This window comes from Dendrobates tinctorius, unplaced genomic scaffold (genome assembly GCF_039654945.1).
Source record: "Dendrobates tinctorius isolate UK_male_01 unplaced genomic scaffold, ASM3965494v1 ptg000011l, whole genome shotgun sequence".
Lineage (NCBI taxonomy): Eukaryota > Metazoa > Chordata > Amphibia > Anura > Dendrobatidae > Dendrobates > Dendrobates tinctorius.
The window spans coordinates 7,501-27,024 of NW_027361679.1; the positions used below are offsets into that span (position 1 = coordinate 7,501).

The window sequence follows — 19,524 nt, forward strand, 5'->3', positions numbered from 1 at the left end:
GTTTTAACTGTGGTTTATTGCATTTTGGAAGCAGATCGCCCATATGTAGCAGATTTACTCCTGTGCTTTCAGCGCCAACCTCCGGGCGGCGCTGAAAGCCATCAGCCTGGAACAACCATAGAGGTCTCTGAGACCTCTCGTTGTCCAGGCAGCATGACGCCGACCCCCGATCACGTGACGAGGGTCGGCGATGAGCTCACTTCCGGCCCGGCGGCCGGAAGTGCTATTTAAATGCCCGCTGTCAGCTTTGACAGCGGTATTTAACTAGCTAATAGGCACGGGCGGATGGCGATTCTGCTTGCGCCTATTGCGGGCACATGTCAGCTGTTCAAAACAGCTGACATGTCCCGGCTTTGATGCGGGCTCGGCGCCGGAGCCCTCATCAAAGCAGGGGAGATGTCTGATGACGGACTGTGTCCGTCATTGGACATTAAGGGGTGTTAAATAGGATCTGCCTGGCAAAGTGAAGTAGACCAAAAGTTACTAAAAAGCTAGATGATATGCCATGATCCAAAGAAAACCTGGAACAAATGAGAAAGTAATTGAGCTCAATCAGTTTGGAAAAGGTTATAAAGCCATTTCTCAAGCTTTGGGACTCCAGCGAACCACATTGAGAGCCATTATCCACAAATATCAAAAACTTGAAACCGTGGTGAACCTTCCCAGGAGTGGCCGGCAGACCAAAATTACCCCAAGAGCGCTGCAATAACTCAACTATGAGGTCACAAAAGACCCCACAACAACATCCAAAGAACTGCAGACTTCACTTGTCTCAGTTAAGGTCAGTGTTAATGATTCCACCATAAGAAAGAGAATGGGCAAAAATGGCCTGCATGGCAGAGTTCCAGGACGAGAACCACTGCTGAGCAACAAGAACATAAAAGCTCATATCACTTTTGCCAGAAAACATCTTGACTTTTGGGAAAATACCCTGTCTGACTGACTAGACAAAAGTTTAATTTTTTGGAAGGTGAATGTCCCATTACATCTAACGTAGAAGTAACAAAGCATTTCAGAAAAGGAACATCATACCAACAGTAAAATATGGTGGTGGTAGTGTAATTGTCAGGGGTTGTTTTGCTGCCTCAGGACCTGTAAGATTTGCTGTGGTAAATGGAGCCATAAATTCTGCTGTGTACTAAAAAATCTTGAAGGAGAGTATCCAGCCATCTGTTCGAAATGCACTTGGGTTATGCAACAGGACAATGATCCAAAACACACCAACAAGTCCACCTCTGGCTGATGAAAAACAAAATTAAGACTTTGGAGTGGCCTAGTCTAAGTCCTGACCTTAATCTGATTGAGATGCTATGGCATGACCTTAAAAAGTTGATTCATGCTTGGAAACCCTCCAATATGGCTGAATTACAACAATTCTGCAAAGATGAGTGGGCCAAAGTTCCTCCAGAGCGTTGTACTCATTGCCAGTTATTGCAGACGCTTGATTGCTGTTGCCTCTAAGGATGGCCAGGCATTTATTAGGTTTAGGAGGCAATAACTTTTCACACAGGGCCCTGTAGGTTTAGATTTATTTTTCCCTTAATTTGAACCTTTATTAAAGACTGCATGTTGTGTTTACTTATCTTTCTCTAATATTTAAATTTGTTTGATCTGAAACATTTAAGTGTGACAAACATGCAAAAGAATAGGAAATCAAGAAGGGGCAAACACTTTTTCACACAACTGTGTGTGTGTGTATATATATATATATATATATATATATATATATATATATATATATATATATATATATATATATATATATATATATACATACACACACACATTAGTGTATGTATATGTGTATAGACTACATATTAATCTGCTCTGCTCCATAGCATAGCCTGCAGATTTAATTGCATTGTCACGGTTCCCTTTAACATGGGTTTCAGGTTCCCTTTAACATGGTGACAGGTTTTAGTTACCTTATCTAAGGGCAGAATGATGTAGGGGCAGAGAACATGATTCCAGAGATGTTTCACTTACCAAGCTGCTTATTGTAGCTTTTTTTTTTTTTTTTTTTTTTTTCTTTTAGAAAAATCACTGTTTTATCAGGAGGATATCATCACTATATGACTACTTGGCCTGCTGCCAGGGTAGTCCATCCACGCCACCACCATTGATTGGTAGCGTTCTACCTATGCACAGTGTACAAAGAAATCTGTCTATCTACGGTGAGGACAGGGTTATACAGAGAACTAGTTGATCTTTAGCAGAGAAAACCTGTTTAAAACAAAACTTCAGCATCCAATAAAGTAAGTGATAAATAACTGGAATCAGAATCTCTGCCCCTACATCATGCTGCTCCCCGGCGGGGTAACCTGGTGACAATTCCCATTAAAGGGCCCCTGTCAGCAGAATTGTGCACAGTAACCTACAGACATTGTCAGGTTGGCGCCGTTATACTGATTAACCCCTTATTGACAGAGCCAAATTTTTAAAATCAGACCAGTGTCGCTTTATGTGGTGATATCTCTGGAAAGCTTCAACATATCCCAGTGATTTTGAGATTTTGTTTTTTCATGGCACATTATGCTTTTTGATAATGGTAAATTTAGGTTGATATTTTTTTATAAATAAATACAAAACATATCAGAAATGTGACAAAAACGTAAAAAAATTGCAATTTTCAAAGTGATTATCCCTTTAATTCAGATAGTCATAACACACAAAAACATTAATAATTAACATTTCCCTCATGTCTGTTTTACATCATCACCATTTGTAAAATGTTCTTTTATTTTGTTAGCATTTTAGGAGGTTTAAAAATGCCGCAGAAATTTTTCATGGAAATTTACAAAATTTAATTTTTTATTGACCTATCCAGGTTTGAAGTGACTTTAGAGGTCCTATATATTGGAAAACCCCCAAAAGTGATATCATTTTAAAAACAGCACCCCCTGACATACTGAAAACTGCTGTCAGGCAGTTTAATAACCCTTCAGGTGCTTTTCAGGAATTAACACAAAATGGCATGATGGCAATGAAAAAGTGTATTTTTACCACCTAAATGTCACTAACTTTTGAACAGGCCATTGTAGTCGGCAAACTCTAAGGCCGCTATTTGACTGTGAATTGCCATGGCAAACATCAGGACCACACAATCATGATCTCGGTGTGTCAGTGGGGATAAAGATGGATCCCCCATACTCTTTTAACCATTTATATGATAGTCATTGACAGCAGCATCTAAGGGGTTAAACAGATATGGTCGGTGCCAACACTGATCGCGGCTGATGCAGCAAATAGTCAGCTATAGTGTACAGCCGACAGCTGCTGGATTGTCACTTGTATGGGGATGCTATTCTCTTATATCGTAGGTCAGTTAAAAGACGTATTGACGGTCATTAAGGGGTTAAAATGATACCTTACCTGATGAAATTCGTCTTGTGGTATTTGTGTACCGTATATACTCGAATATAAGTTGAGATTTTCAGCCCAAAAAATTGGGCTGAAAGTCCCCCTCTCGTCTTATATTCGAGTCATATACAAAGGGGGTCGGAGGGGGCGGAGGTGTCAGGTCATACTTACCCGTCCTGACGCTGTGTCTTGAGCCCCCAGCATCTCCCCATGCTCTCTTTCTTCCTGCCTTCAGCGGTCACGTGGTGCCGCTCATTAAAACTCATGAATATGCGCATATTCATGAGTTTTAATGAGCGGTACCACGTGACCGCTGAAGGCAGGAAGAGAGAGCGCGGGGAGATGCTGGGGGCTCAAGACACAGCGTCAGGACGGGTAAGTATAGCGATACTCACCTGTCCTGCGTCCATGGCTGCTTGCTGCTGTCTGTCGTCGGTCAGTGACTTCAGACAGCAGAGGGCGCGGTGACGTGGTTAGTGCGCGCCGCGCCCCCTGCAGTCTGAACGTCACTGACTGATGACGTGGCAGATAGCGGTGAGCAGCCATGGAAGCAGGACAGGTGAGAATCTGACACCCAGCGACGGAAAGGTGAGTATGTCATTTTTTTTATTTTTACATGCAGCAGCGGCAGCACATGGGGGAAAAATCTATGGAGCTTCTAATGGGGGCAGCATATGGGGGAATAATCTATGGAGCTTCTTATGGGGGCAGCACATGGGGGAATAATCTATGGAGCTTCTTATGGGGGAAGCATATGGGGGAATAATCTATGGAGCATTTCCCACCCTAGGCTTATACTCGAGTCAATAAGTTCTCCCAGTTTTTTGTGGCAAAATTAGGGGGGTCGGCTTATACTCGGGTCGACTTATGCTCGAGTATATACAGTAATTTTTATTTTCAGTTTTGAGTTAATGATATGCTGGAGCTCCGGGACGGCCTGTGGGGGGGTCTTCATGTGGTGCTCTGATTAGGTATTTATCTGTGTGGCTTCTAACAGGTCAGTGATCCCTCAGTCACCTGCCCCCTAGTTTACACAGTTGTGCTCAAACGTTTTCATACCCGGGCAGAATTTTTGCTCTCTTGGCGTTTTTTTCATGGTATTAAGAAATGGGGTAAGTGAACTTTTGATCAGGGTAATTTGGATGTTTTGGTTGTTATCATTTAAAAAGAGAAAACACAGTAGTTTGACAATAAATGGCTTCACCAAACCACTAACCATGAGTGGAGAAAAAGTTTTGCTGTTATCATTCATATTCTCTGAAAAAAGGCCAAGAAAACAAAATTCTGCTGGGGTATGTGTTAAACTTTAACCCCTTCCTGACATCCGACGTACTATCCCGTCCACGGTACCCGGGCCCGTATGACCGTGGACGGGATAGTACGTCTACCACGATCAGCGGCGATCACGTGGTGAGCGCTGCTGATCGCGGCCGGGTGTCAGCTGATTATCACAGCTAACACCCGGCACTATGTGTCAGGGGCGGTCACGGACCGCCCCCGACACGTTAACCCCTTGCACACCGCGATCAAACATGATCGCGGTGTACCGGGAGTTAAAGGGAAGCATCGGCAGGGAGGGGGCCCCCTCCGTGCTTCCCTGAGCCCCCCACGGCAGCGCAATGTGCAGCGCTGCTGCGGGGGGGGCTCCTATCCTCCAGGCCCCCGAATCCAAGATGGCGACGGGGGCCTTCGGGGACCTGAGGAAGCTGGCTTCCTCAGTGCCTGCAAAGCGCAGGCAAGAGGAAGTCTGCTTCAATGCCTGTGACAGATTGCTGATCTGTCACAGTGATCTGTGATGTGACAGATCAGCGATCTGTCACAGGACAGTGATGTCCCACCTGGGACTATGTAATAAAGTAAAAAAAAAATTAAAAAAAAATGTAAAAATAAATTAAAAAAAATCGCCAAATAAATTAGTAAAAAAAAAAAAAAATATTCCCCAATAAATTCATTTTTTGAAAATAATAAAAAAAAACAATAAAAGTACACATATTAGGTATCACCGCGTCCGTAATGACCCGCCCTATAAAACTGTCCCATTAGTTAACCCTTTTAGCGAACCCCTTAAAAAAATAAAAATAAAAAACGAAGCAAAAAATGATTTATTATCATACCGCCAAACAAAAAGTGTAATAACGCGCGATCAAAAAGACACATATAAATATCCATGGTACCGCTGAAAACGTCATCTTGTCCCGCAAAGAACGAGTCGCCACACAGCATCATCAGCGAAAAAATAAAAAAGTTATAGCTCACAGAATAAAGCGATGCAAAAATAATTATTTTTTATATAAAATAGTTTTCATTGCATAAAACCGACAAAAACATAAAAAAAGACCTAAATGAGGTATCGCTGTAACCGTACTGACCCGAAGAATAAAACCGCTTTATCAATTTTACCGCACGCGGAACGGTGTAAACGCACCCCCCAAAAGAAATTCATGAAACGCTGGTTTTTGTTCATTCTGCGTCCCAAAAATAGGAATAAAAAGCGATCAAAAAATGTCACGTGCCCGAAAATGGTACCAATAAAAACGTCAACTCGTCCCGCAAAAAATAAGACCTCACATGACTCAGTGGGTCAAAATACGGAAAAATTATAGCTCTCAAAATGTGGTGATGCAAAAACTATTTTACAATAAAAAGCGTCTTTTAGCGTGTGACAGCTGCCAAAAATAAAAACCGCCATAAATAGTAAATCAAACCCCCCGTTATCACCCCCTTAGTTAGGGAAAAATAATAAAACTAAAAAAAAAGTATTTATCTCCATTTTCCCGTTAGGGTAAGGCTGTGTGCACACGCTGCGGATTAGGTGCGGATTCATCCGCGCGGATTTTGTAAAATCCGCAGGTGAAACCGCAGGTCAAAAGACCTGCGGTTTTACCTGCAGATTGCTCTGCGGTTTTGTCCTGCGGTTTTTCATCTCCTCAATAGAGGAGATGGCAAACCGCAGGAGAATCCGCAGAAAGAATTGACATGTCAATTCTTTCTGCGGATTGAAAACCGCAGATAATCCGCGCGGAAAATTCCGCACCGTCTGCACTGCGGTTTTTGATTCCCATAGGGAATCATGGTACTGGGGTCCGCAGCAGCCAAAACCGCTGCGGAACCGCAGCAAAATCCGCAGCGTGTGCACACAGCCCTAGGGCTAGGGCTAGGGTTAGGGCTCAGATTAGGGTTAGGGGTGTGTTGGGGTTAGGGTTGGAGTTATAATTGGGGGTTTCCACTGTTTGGGCACATCAGGGGCTCTCCAAATGCAACATGGCGTCTGATCTCAATTCCAGCCAATTCTGAGTTGAAAAAGTCAAATGGTGCTCCTTCCCTTCCAAGCTCTGCCATGCGCCCAAACAGTGTTTTACCCCCACATGTAGGGTATCAGCCTACTCAGGACAAATTGCAAAACAATTTTTGGGGTCCAATTTCTCCTGTTACCCTTAGGAAAATAAAAAATTGGGGGCAAAAATATCATTTTTGTGGAAAAAAATGATTTTTTTTATTTTCACGTCCGAGTGTTATAAACTTCTGTGAAGCACTTGGGGGTTCAAAGTGCTCACCACACATCTAGATAAGTTCCGTGGGGGGTCTAGTGTCCAAAATGGGGTCACTTGTGGGGAGTTTCAATAATTTAGGTACATCAGGGGCTCTCCAAACGCACATGACACCCGCAGACCATTCCATCAAAGTCTGCATTCCAAAACGTCACTGCTTCCCTTCCGAGCCCCGACGTGTGTCCATACAGTAGTTTTCTCCCACATATGGGGTGTCAGCGTACTCAGGCCAAATTGGACAACAACTTTTGGGGTCCAATTTCTCCTGTTACCCTTGGGAAAATGAAAAAATTGGGGACTAATTGATCATGTTTCTGGAAAAAATACGATTTTTTTATTTTCATGCCCTGGCATTATAAACTTCTGTGAAGCCCTTGGGGGTTCAAAGTGCTCACCTCACATCTAGATAAGTTCCTTGGGGGGTCTAGTTTACAAAATGGTGTCATTTGTGGGGGGTTTCCACTGTTTAGGTACATTAGGGGCTCTCCAAAGGCAACATGACACCCGCAGACCATTCCATCAAAGTCTGCATTCCAAAACGTCACTACTTCCCTTCCGAGCCCCGACGTGTGCCCATACAGTAGTTTTCTCCCACATATGGGGTATCCGCATACTCGGGACAAATTGGACAACAACTTTTGGGGTCCAATTTCTCCTGGTACCCTTGGGAAAATAAAAAAAATGGTGACTAAAAGATCATGTTTGTGGAAAAAATACGAATTATTTATTTTCACGCCCGGGCATTATAAACTTCTGTGAAGCACTGGGGGGGTCAAAGTGCTCACCACACATCTAGATAAGTTCCTTAGGGGGTCTAGTTTCCAAAATGGTGTCATTTGTGGGGGGTTTCCACTGTTTAGGTACATTAGGGGCTCTCCAAAGGCAACATGACACCCGCAGACCATTCCATCAAAGTCTGCATTCCAAAACGTCACTACTTCCCTTCCGAGCCCCGACGTGTGCCCATACAGTAGTTTTCTCCCACATATGGGGTATCAGCATACTCAGGACAAATTGGACAACAACTTTTGGGGTCCAATTTCTCCTGGTACCCTTGGGAAAATAAAAAAAAATGGTGACTAAAAGATCATGTTTGTGGAAAAAATACGAATTATTTATTTTCACGCCCGGGCGTTATAAACTTCTGTGAAGCCCTGGGGGGTTCAAAGTTCTCACCACATATCTAGATAAGTTCCTTGGGGGGGTCTAGTTTCCAAAATGGAAAACTAGACCCCCATGGTGTCCGATCTCAATTCCAGCCAAAAACGTCAAATGGCATTGCTTCCCTTCCGAGCTCTGCCATGCGCCCAAATAGTGGTTTACCCCCACATGTGGGGTATCAGCGTACTCAGGACAAATTGCACAATAAATTTTAGGGTCCTGTTACCCTTGGGAAAATAAAAATTGGGGTGAAAAGATCATTTTTGTGGAAAAAATATGATTTTTTAATTGTACCGCTGTACGTTATAAACTTCTGTAAAGCCCTTGTGGGTTCAAAGTTCTCACCACATATTAGGGGACTCTCCAAACGTGACATGGCGTCCGATCTGAATTCCAGCCAATTTTGCATTGAAAAAGTCAAACGGCGCTCCTTCCATTCTGAGCTCTGCCATGCGCCGAAACAGTCGTTCCCCCCCACAAATCAGGTATCGGCGTACTCAGGACAAATTGCACAATAACTTTTGCAGTCCAATTTCTCCTGTTACCCTTGGTAAAATAAAAAAAATTGAACCTGAAGTATTTTTTTTGTGAAAAAAAAGTTAGATGTTCATTTCTTTTTAAATATTCAAAAAAATTCCTGTGACGCACCTAATGGGTTAATGAACTTCTTGAATGTGGTTTTGAGCACCTTAAGGTGTCACTTTTGGGTATTTTCTATCATATAGACCCCTCAAAGTGGCTTCAAATGTGATGTGGTCCTAAAAATAAAATGGTGTTGTAAAAATGAGAAATCGCTGGTCAACTTTTAACCCTTATAACTTCCTAACAAAAAAAAATTTTGGTTCCAAAATTGTGCTGATGTAAAGTAAACATGTGGGAAATGTTACTTATCAAGTTTTTTGTGTGCCGTATCTCTGTGATTTAAGGGCATAAAAATTCAAAGTTGGAAAATTGCGAAATTTTCAAAATTTTTGCCAAATTTCCATTTTTTTCACAAATAAACGCAAGTTATTTGAATGAAATTTTACCACTAACATGAAGTACAATATGTCACGAGAAAACAGTGTCAGAATCACCGGGATCAATGGAAGCGTTCCAGAGTTATGACCTCATAAAGGTACAGTGGTCAGAATTGTAAAAATTGGCCCGGTCATGAACGTGCAAACCACCCTTGGGGGTGAAGGGGTTAAACCCAAAAACTGAAAAAAAAAAAAAAAAAAAAAAATCCCCTTCTGCAGGCTTGCGGCAGCACGTGAGCTGTAGCCTGATCACATATGTAATGTGCAATTCATTTTTTTTATGGTGTACATTAATTCATTAAAAAAATCAGTCTGAAAATGGCGCCCATCTGCACAGTAGCAGCTATCAGCGATCCGATAGCTGCTACTGCGAAGGCGCTGGCGGTGCCAACTTGCTAGAGAAAAAAAAATTCCCTCTCCAAGATGGCGCTTGCGCTGGTGCAGTTGGTGCCATTTTTAGACTTTTTTTTTTTTATGAATTAATGTGTACCATAAACAAAATAATTAACTGCACATTACACATGCGATCAGGCTGCACTGCTGGTGCCTGACTGCAGAAGGGGATATTGTCAGAAGCCATCAGTATGAATACCTAATCAGAGCACCACATACAGGCCTCCCCGGACCACAAGCGTATAATTACCTCAAAACTGAAAATAAAGATTAAAAAACAACCACAAGACGGATTTCGGCAATCAAGGTATCATTGTTATCAGTATAACGGCGCTGACCTGACTCTGTGTGTAGGTTACTAAGCACAATCTTCCTGACTGGGTCCTTTTAATGTAAAATGAAGGATATCAAATTCTAAATCCTTTATGACCAATTAATTCTAGATTTACCAATCTAAAATTAAGTGGATTTCTATACATTTCAGCATAAAACTGACTTGTTGTTGTGTGTTTCTACCAACAGACAGTAGATATAACCAAAATGATCAAAGCAGAAAACTACATAGAAATCAAGTTTCAGTCAGCTATAGACTGGGCAAAAGAAAGGAGCACTCAGCAAGCCTATGTTATCCCTCCAGACTGCCCTCCGAAAGTACAAAATGGAGATTGCCATGTGAACTACATAAGAAAGGTGAATCCCCATCATTGTAATATCTAACTGTTAGGCTGTCTGCACACGTCCCGAATTCCCGCAAATTTTATGCATTTTTGCCGCTGCAAAAATGCATAAAATAAGCAAGCCATTGTATTCAATGGCATTCCGCACATGCTGTGCTAATGCTGCGTATTTTTCAGCCTCAATAGTAAAAAGTTGGTCACACTTGTCAATCTGTCAATCAGTTTTCCAAGCGATGCGACAGATCACTTGGAAAACGTTATCATTCTGCAGGCTAATTCCGCTTGCAAAACGCGGGAATTACACATGCGGAATTCTAGCGTATTTCCCGCGGCAGGGAATTCCGGAATTCCCGTGGAAATTTCCGGGGCAATTCCGCAACGTGTGCACAGGCTTTAACCCCTTTCTCTCCGGGCGATTTTTCATTTTTTCCCTCTTTTTTTTTTTTTTCTTCCAGTTGAAATGGCCAGTTGTACTTTTGAATGATGCCATTCATTTCACCATGTAATATACTAGAAAGTAATGCATTCCACAATAAGTACTCCCTTTGTACCAAAGCTAGATGGGAGGAGGAGGATGTTGGCCAGCTCTCAGAAGATCAGTGGGACTATGTGTTGAGTTCAGTGCCCTGTCTTTTGCTATCGGAGGCCCAGAGATTATCGCAGGTGTATCTAATACATAGGAAATATAAAACGCCTGTGTTCTTGCACAAAATCACGATAAGGAGTGACTCGTGCTGCCCCCGATGTAGCCTACCTGATGCACACCTTATGCATATGTCCTGGGAGTGTCCTCGGCTTGGACGGTTCTGGAATAATGTTGTGAATACATTGGCAAGAGTTTATGGTACTAGATTGCTCCCTGATCCAAAGGTCTGTGTGCTGGGTATTATACCGGATGTTCCTGTGGAAGACCCGCTGGCGATCGGTATGGCTAGAATTCTATGTATAGCACGGAAAACTATTGCCTTGCACTGGAAGCAATCTGCACCCTCGACAGTGGAGGAGTTTATTAATAGAGTCAATAGTTCTATAAGGCTGGAAAAAGGAGTGTATATTAAAAGAAAAGCTATCGGAAAATTTGATAAAATCTGGAGCCCCTAGCTTAACACCCCGGGTTTGCCATCCCAAATTTTGTTGCTGGAGAATCTGTTCCCTATGCTTCGTTAATTATGGTACCCCTTGCTCCCTCTTGGTTCTATATGATCTCTTGCTTTATGAATAGGTTTCATGAATATATCTATTACTCATTTTGTACTATGTGCCTGACTGTTCATAGTTCTATGCTGTACGAGTCTTATCTAGTTTCATATTGTCCCCCTTAAAAATTGTTTTGTGTTTTTTTTTGTTTCTCCCTTTTTTTGTTTCTCCCTTTTTTCTACTCTACATTTATAGGTCACATTCTAAGGCACCCACGGTTATATTAGTTATAATTTGATAATGGTGGGGGGGGGGGTGTTGGGTTGTGTATAAGAAGTATGTCTCAAATCTGTATGTTAAAACTGTGTGTGCCTTGTCTCAATTTTGTAAGTTAAAACTGTTTATTAATAATAATAATAATAATAATAATCTGATTTAAAAAAAATATACTAGAAAGTTTCAAGTGTTGCAAAATTGCAAAAAAAAGTGAAGTTCAACGATTTTTTTTCTTTTTTATTTACCGTGTTGACTACACAGTAAAAGTGACAATATGATTCTCCATGAAAGCACAATTACAGAGATACCCGTTCTTGCCGCTTACACCTAAAGAACATCTCTAGAATCCGCCCTTTTCTCACCATGGAAACAAAATAATCCCTCACTGTCGTCCTGATCCACTCCCGCCTGGACTACTGTAATGCTCTATTAATTGGCCTCCCTCACTTGACTTTCCCCTCTCCAGTCCATCCTTAATGCAGCAGCCAGGGTCGTCTGTTGTGAGCTGATTTTCGGGTTTGCCTCTGGCTTCTGGTGAGGGTTATGGAGCTGGCTGTGCTGACAGAGGAGTAGTGAGTTCTCTATCTGGACTCCCTCTGTTGGTGAAGAGAGGTAATGAAGCTGATCTAAATGGCAGAGACCAGCCACCTGAGGAAGAGGACTGCGATTGGACATCAGGAGTTTGATTGGATTTGAGGCAGCCGACTCCCTAGTTTCTTGCTGGTGATTTTTCCTGACTGTGGCTCCTGGTTTCCAGTTTGGTTCCTGCCTTCCTAAAGCTAAGTTTTCTCTGCTGTTGTTCATATGAGTTTTTGTCTGGTTTACTTAGTTTTTGTGTTCAGCCAGCCCTGGCTGGGACTGGGCTGAATCCCCATTTTTGTCTCTGATCAGTTGATCTCTTTTGCTCTGTCTTCAAAATATACCTGAGTGCTGATATACTGATTTGAAGTCTAGCGACTTCAGGGCCTTTTTCTATCAGACGTATTGGACATTCTTTTTGGCAGGGTTTTTTGCGTGATTGCAGACAGCAGCTTTTCTTTCCTGTCCTTTCTAGTTAGCAAGGGCCCCATCGTTTGCTCAGCCTATCTTTCTACCTGTGTCTGTGTTTTCATCTTGTTTCACCGACAATACATGTTGGGGGCTGTCTATTGCTTTGGGGTCTGCTCTTGGGCAGTTTAGATTTTCCCTTTCTTTCTTTAGGCTTGTTTAGTTCTCCGGCCGTGACGAGGCGTCTAGGACCACCTTAGGCACGCTCCATGGCTACTGCTAGTTGTTGTGGATAGGATCAGGGGTCTGCAATCCGCTAGTTACCAACCTCTCCGGTTTTCTGGGCTTAGCTTGCTTTTTGTTTTTTCCTCTTCGGTGACTCATTCATAACAGTCTTCCATCTGACTAAGGCTGGTTTCACATTGGCGTTTCATGCAGCAGCGTCGGCCTTCGCACGGCTGCCGCTAAGCCCCGCCCCTGCCGTGCCTCCTGCGGTAGCTCCGCCTATGGGCGCATGATGTTGCATGCGACCTGCGTCCCCTATCTTTAGCATTGAAGAAGCAGGCCATTCGCAGATATGCGTTTGCCGGCGCATGCGCCATTTTGACGGTGCACCGAGCGCACCAAAATGCAAACACGGTGCGTTTGGCAAAGGTCGGCGCAGCGTCAAAAGGGCGCATGCGTCGGCAAACGCATATCTGCACACGGCCTGCCTCCCCAATGCTAAAGATAGGGGACGCAGGTCACATGCAGCGTCATGCGCCCATAGGCGGAGCTACCGGAGGAGGTGTGGCAGGGGGCGGGGCTTTAGCCGCGGCCATGCGCAGGCCGATGCTGCTGCATGAAACGCCAATGTGAAAACACCCTAATCGGTACTCGGACACGTCCTCTCTTCGCCAGTCGTTACACTGGCTGCCCATTCATTATAGGATCGAATTCAAACAGCTTGTTCTCACCCACAAAGCTCTCCGCAGTGCGACACCCCCTACATCTCTTCCCTCATTTATCGGCCTACCCCCTCGTTACCAACTCTGCAAACGACTTTCGACTAATCTCTGACTTGGTTTAATTATTGTCTTTTCTTTAACGTTGTTAATTAGGACTGTTGTGTATGAACTGTTAAACTGTAAAGTGCTGCGGAATATGTTGGCGCTATATAAATAAAGATGATTATTATTAGATACCAAACATGATTTTTTTTTTGTAGCGGAAATTGTCAAATTTTTTTCTTTTTATTTATTTTTTTTTTTACAAAAGTGCTTTTGCCTCCATTGTCCAAGACCTATAATGTTTTCAAGTTTTGGTTGGTGGGCTTACTGTTTTGCACCCTGAGCTCATTTTTTTCATTGATACTATTTTGGGATAGATAAAATGTTTTGATCACCTCTCACTCCATATATTCTTTCTTTCTTTTTTTTTTTTTTTTTTTTTTTTAGTATTGCGGCACCTGAGAAACTGTAATTCTTGCGTTAAAATGTATTTTCTGATTACACTGTTTACTGATCAGTAAACATCTAAAATTAACCTGATCAAATTTTTATGGACATGGCACTACCAAATATGTGTTTATTCTTTTTTTTATTTCTTTTTAATGGGAGAGAAGGTGGGATATTTGAACTTTTCTATTTTCTTGTTTTTTTTACTTTGTTAGCTTAAACTTTCGCTCATCCAGTTGCTTGTATTAAACACAGCAACACCACTGTTCTGCCAGTAAAGATCCGGGCTCGGCTTCCGTGCGCACAGTATGTCGGGGAGCCTTCGTGTGACTTAACTGTATGTCATTAAGAGGTTAAAGAGTACCTGTCGGCAAGTCCGATATGTCCACTGTTTTTAGTTCCATCCCACTTTTTCCCTGAGTAATTTTTTTAATTCCGCCATACAGTTCTAGAAATATGGGACTTTTTATTTAGTGCTAATTTTTATTGCCTTTTTTACAAGGAGGCGTTCTTTCCAAGATTCTCTAGAGTTGTGTGTTTAGGGTCCTCTGCATTATTGTGAGCCGTAGCCCCTTGGTAATGGCAATAAAAATTAGCAGTAAATTCAAAGGACTTTATATTATGGCAGATTTTATAAAATCCGAAACCATAATTCTCCGGGAACAGCTGGAATAACATAGGGCAAACAGTGGCCACTATTGACCCCGTGAATGGTTCTTTTTTTTTTTTTTTAAATAAGATTATTTTTATTAAACAGTTTAAACGTACAAAATTGAGACAAGGCACACACAGTTTTAACATACAGATTTGAGACATACCTCTTATACACAACCCAACCCCCCTCCCATTATCAAATTGTAACTAATATAACCGTGGGTGCCTTAGAATGTGACCTATAAATGTACAGTAGAAAAAAGGGAGAAACGCACAAAAATGTTTTAAGGGGCACACTATGAAACAAGATAAGACTTGTACAGCATAGAACTATGAACAGTCAGGCACATAGTACAAAATGAGCAATAGACATATTCATGAAACCTATTCATGAAGCAAGAGATCATATGGAACCAGGAGGGAGTAAGGGGAACCATAATTAACGAAGCATAGGGAACAGATTTTCCAGCAGCAAAATTTGGGATGGCAAACCCGGGGTGTTAAGCCAGGGGCTCCAGATTTAATCAAATTTTCCGATAGCTTTTCTTTTAATATACACTCCTTTTTCCAGCCTTATAGAACTATTGACTCTATTAATAAACTCCTCCACCGTCGGGGGTGCAGATTGCTTCCTGTGCAAGGCAATAGTTTTCAGTGCTATATATAGAATTCTAGCCATACCGATCGCCAGCGGGTCTTCCACAGGAACATGCCAACGTATTCAGAACATTATTCCAGAACCGTCCAAGCCGAGGACACTCCCAGGACATATGCATAAGGTGTGCATCAGGAAGGCTACATCGGGGGCAGCACGAGTCACTCCTTATTGTGATTTTGTGCAAGAACGCAGGCGTTTTATATTTCCTATGTATTAGATACACCTGCAATAATCTCTGGGCCTCCGATAACGAAAGACAGGGCACTGAACTCAACACATAGTCCCACTGATCATCTGAGAGCTGGCCAACATCCTCCTCCCATCTAGCTTTGGTGCAAAGGGGGTACTTATCGTGGAATGCATTGAGAAGTATTCTATAGATGGAGGAAATCAGTCCTCTTCTGGAGCCCAAGCCCCCCACCAACATAGTCAAGGGATCAGAGGCGTATCTAGGCTTTCTGGCACCCGGGGAAGAATTTGGTTCGGCACCCCCCCCCCCCCCCAATTACATATGCGACTTGCACACTTAGCCATGTACCCACGAGCCGCTTTTCCTAATGCTCTCAATGTTCAGTAAAAAACTGCTGAAAGCAGGATGAGAAGCTCGTTGTCACAAGACCATAAATATGAAAATCGCATGAGAGTGAAGTGTCCATGTGATGGCACTGGAACCTGCAGAGCTGAATCCTGACATTGCAGCTTCTGAATTCTCACAACGAATGCCCTGCACACTTTTAGGATTCTCACTTGCCGATGTACAGTCATGTCACACAAGTATGTGATTTGTATACATCTGGCCACATTCCGACTAGACGTGCCCGGTCTCGCTCTGTTCATTTTCATTGAGTGAGGCCACACATGTCTAGTCAGCATGTGACCGCATGTATGTAAATTACCGGCATGAGAGAATCCTGACAGGGTTCAGTGAGCACTGTGAGAATTCAGAAGTCTGCAGTCACATAGAATGTCTGCAGACTCAGCACAGACCTGGACAACCCCTTTAATGTTCCTAACAAATAAAAACATGAGAATTAGTCAGTATCACAAATAATATTTACATCCAGGTACCTTATAGATGACGTCGTCTCTGGAGTCGTTCTCCTTTCCTTCTTCTTGTACAGACCCCATGATGAGTTTTCTCATCCACAGCCGTCTCTGCAGACTTGTATCTTCTCCGGTCTTCTGCAGCAAATCTCCACACGATGCCCTTAAAGATAGAAGTGTCATTATAATGCTCCTAAATAAAAATATCTGCAATACACTGTCACCTCACACTATTCCCCTCCCTCCTCATACTGTGTCCTCTAACATCCCTCCTGTTCACCATACTGTCTTCTCATATATTTACCCCCTCACTCTCAATACTGTCTGCTCACACATTCCCCTGACTCCCCATACTGTGTCTGCACACATGCCATCACCCTCACTCCCCGTGCTGTCTCCACATACATTAACCCATTCGCTCCCCAAACTGTCTGCACCCGTCCCCCATACTGTTTCCTCATATATGCCCTCATACATACTCTTCATTTTGTGTCCTCATATCTCCCCACACACGTTAAATACCATCCCCACTCCAAATCCCCCCATCCACAATCCCCCACACACACTAAGTACCCCCCATCCCCACTCCAAATCCCCCCACACATTAAGTATCACCCATCCCCACTCAATAACCCCTCGTCCCTACTCCCAAATCCCCCCACACATTGTGTACCCCCACTCATTAACTCCCATCCCCACTCATTAACCCCATACGCATGCCGGAGCTGTAAAAATCTGTAGAAAAACCTATGGGGAATGTCAAATTCAGTGTGCAGTTGTTCAAACTGTTTTAATGTATTATTAGACTGAATGTGTGCCACCGTCATCACCCCCTTCACATCCCAATCAGAGAACCCTTCTAAAGTTTGAAATTCCAGAAGACTAGGATTATGCCACAATGGTGTAAACAAACGTGAATGGTTCTGAATGGAGTTTCATTGTGATTGTGGAATAGTATATTGAATCATTGTTTGCTGTGACTGTCGCTTCCTGGCCACATTCTTAATGTTAGGATGTCAAACTGTTTTTAAGAATGTGAAGTTGTGTGGGTAGGATAGTGGGTCATGGTGGACATTTTCAGAGTGGGTTTATACACAGTTGGGAAGCTTTTGAAAGCACATTAGGTCATGTTGGATTGAAAGCACTGATCAGGTCTTTAATATGCCACAGTGACCACCCCTTATTTCCCTATTTTCTTGTAATACAGGCCCAGTGTTCATTCAGCTGGGATTGGGGACCTTCATTTCCTACACAGGGCATCTGGAAAGACATAAGAATTGAAGCATATGATATAGTTCATCTAATCTATATTTCCTACACCTCTGTGTTTGGTAAGTCTGTCTGAAGTGAGCTTTTAATTATCTGGGTAATGCATTGTAAGGGTAAGTTCACACTAGGTGGTTTTTTTTTTTTTTTTTTTCAGCGTGTTTTCATTGGTTTTTCTTGGATTTAAAGGGAATCTGTCACCCTTTTTTTGGACTATGAGCTGCGGCCACCGCCATCAGGAGCTTATCTACAGCATTCTGTAATGCTGTAGATAAACCCACGATGTAACCTGAAAGATAAGAAAAACGAGTTAGATTATCCTCACCCGGGGGTCCGGTCCGATGGGTGTCCGGTCCGGCCCGGCGCCTCCCATCTTCATACGATGCCGTCCTCCTCTTCCCTTCCTGTCGTGGCTCCGGCGCAGGCGCACTGCTCTGCCCTGTTGAGGGCAGAGCCGAGTCCTGCAGTGCGCAGGCGCCGGGAGTGGACCGGCGCCTGCGCACTGCAGTATTCTGCTTTGCCCTCCACAGGGCAGAGCAGTGCACCTGCGCTGGAGCCACGACAGGCCGGACCGCAACATCCATCGAACCAAGACCGGACCACCCCCCGGTGAGTATAATATAACTCCTTTTTCTTCTTTCAGGTTACATCGGGGGCTTATCATCTACAGCTTTACAGAATGCTGTAGATAAGCCCCTGATGTCGATGCCGGCAGCTCATAGTCCAAAAAAGGGTGACAGATTCCCTTTAAGCTGTGTTTTTTTTTATTTTGCGGTGGTTTTGGCATGCTATATTTGTCTCTTGTGCATGCTGATAAAGCTTAGTGTTGGAAAAAAAAGTCCTATTTCGTAGAATCAGTTGTTTTAGCACAGAAAAAACAGCAAAACATGATGCCTGCGTTTTTGGTGCGTTTTTCAGCATTTTTTCACCAACCAGTCAAGTCAGTGGGTGAAAAACACTGAAGAAACGCTGAAAGAAGTGTCATGCACTATGTCCAAAAAATATGCAAAGGAAGAAATACTGATGACAAAAAAATGTGTGCATGAGATTTCTGAAATCTCATAGGCTTTACTGGTACTGTAAGGCTAAGTGCACACGGTGCGGATCCTCCTGCAGATTTTTCCGCTTGGATTTTAAGAAATCCTCAGGTCAAATGACCTGCATTTTTTCCTGCGGATTTCTTCCTTTTTTTTGCGGTTTTTGTGCCGTTTTCCACTGCGTTTTTCCCCCTGCGGATTTGGAGAATGGAGCAGGTGGAAAACCGCACAAAAGAAGTGACATGCACTTCTTTTAAATCCGCAGCAAATCCACACTGATTTTTTTTTGCACCATCTGCACAGCTTTTTTTTTTTTTTTTTTTTTTCATTGATTTACATTGTACTGTAAATCACAGTGCGGATCTGCAGCGTTTCTGCGCGGAAAAATCCGCTGCGGATCCGCAGGAAATCTGCATCGTGTGCACATAGCCTAAAACACAGCTGAAAATTTGCATACAAAGCACATAAAAGAGCAGCAAAAATGCCTAATGTGAACTTAACATAAGGCGGACTTGTGAGAGTGGGGTTTTATATTTTCTCCGGTATATCCTTCAGTATTAATGACACGTTTTATTTTTGGGGTGGGGGCAGAGTATCCAAATTTGTCAGAGTACAACTAAAAAAGTTGTTTCCCATAAAAATCTGCCTAGTGATCAGGAAAATGAAGAAGACATTCAAGCCTGCTTTTTAATAACTTTACTGGCTCATTCTTATCATGGATTGTGGAGCTTATATTGCTTTCTATTATGTGGAACCTAAAGGGGAGCAAGTTACTAAATGACTGAATGAATGAAAATTTTACCCCTCAGTGCAAAGTAGGAGAACTGAAATACGTCTGCATATCCTAAGTCATGTGACAAGACTCCTTCGA

The 19,524-nt window shown here is 42.8% G+C and overlaps 1 protein-coding gene across 1 annotated transcript in view; it reads left to right on the plus strand.

Annotated features, from left to right (window-relative positions):
* MANBA (mannosidase beta) overlaps positions 1-19,524 on the plus strand; it is a 93,577-nt gene that overhangs the window by 3,023 nt on the left and 71,030 nt on the right. Inside the window, exons 2-3 of the mRNA XM_073589203.1 lie at positions 10,004-10,171; positions 17,558-17,681. Of these exons, the coding sequence (XP_073445304.1) occupies positions 10,004-10,171; positions 17,558-17,681 (292 nt within the window). The remainder of the gene's footprint in view (positions 1-10,003; positions 10,172-17,557; positions 17,682-19,524) is intronic.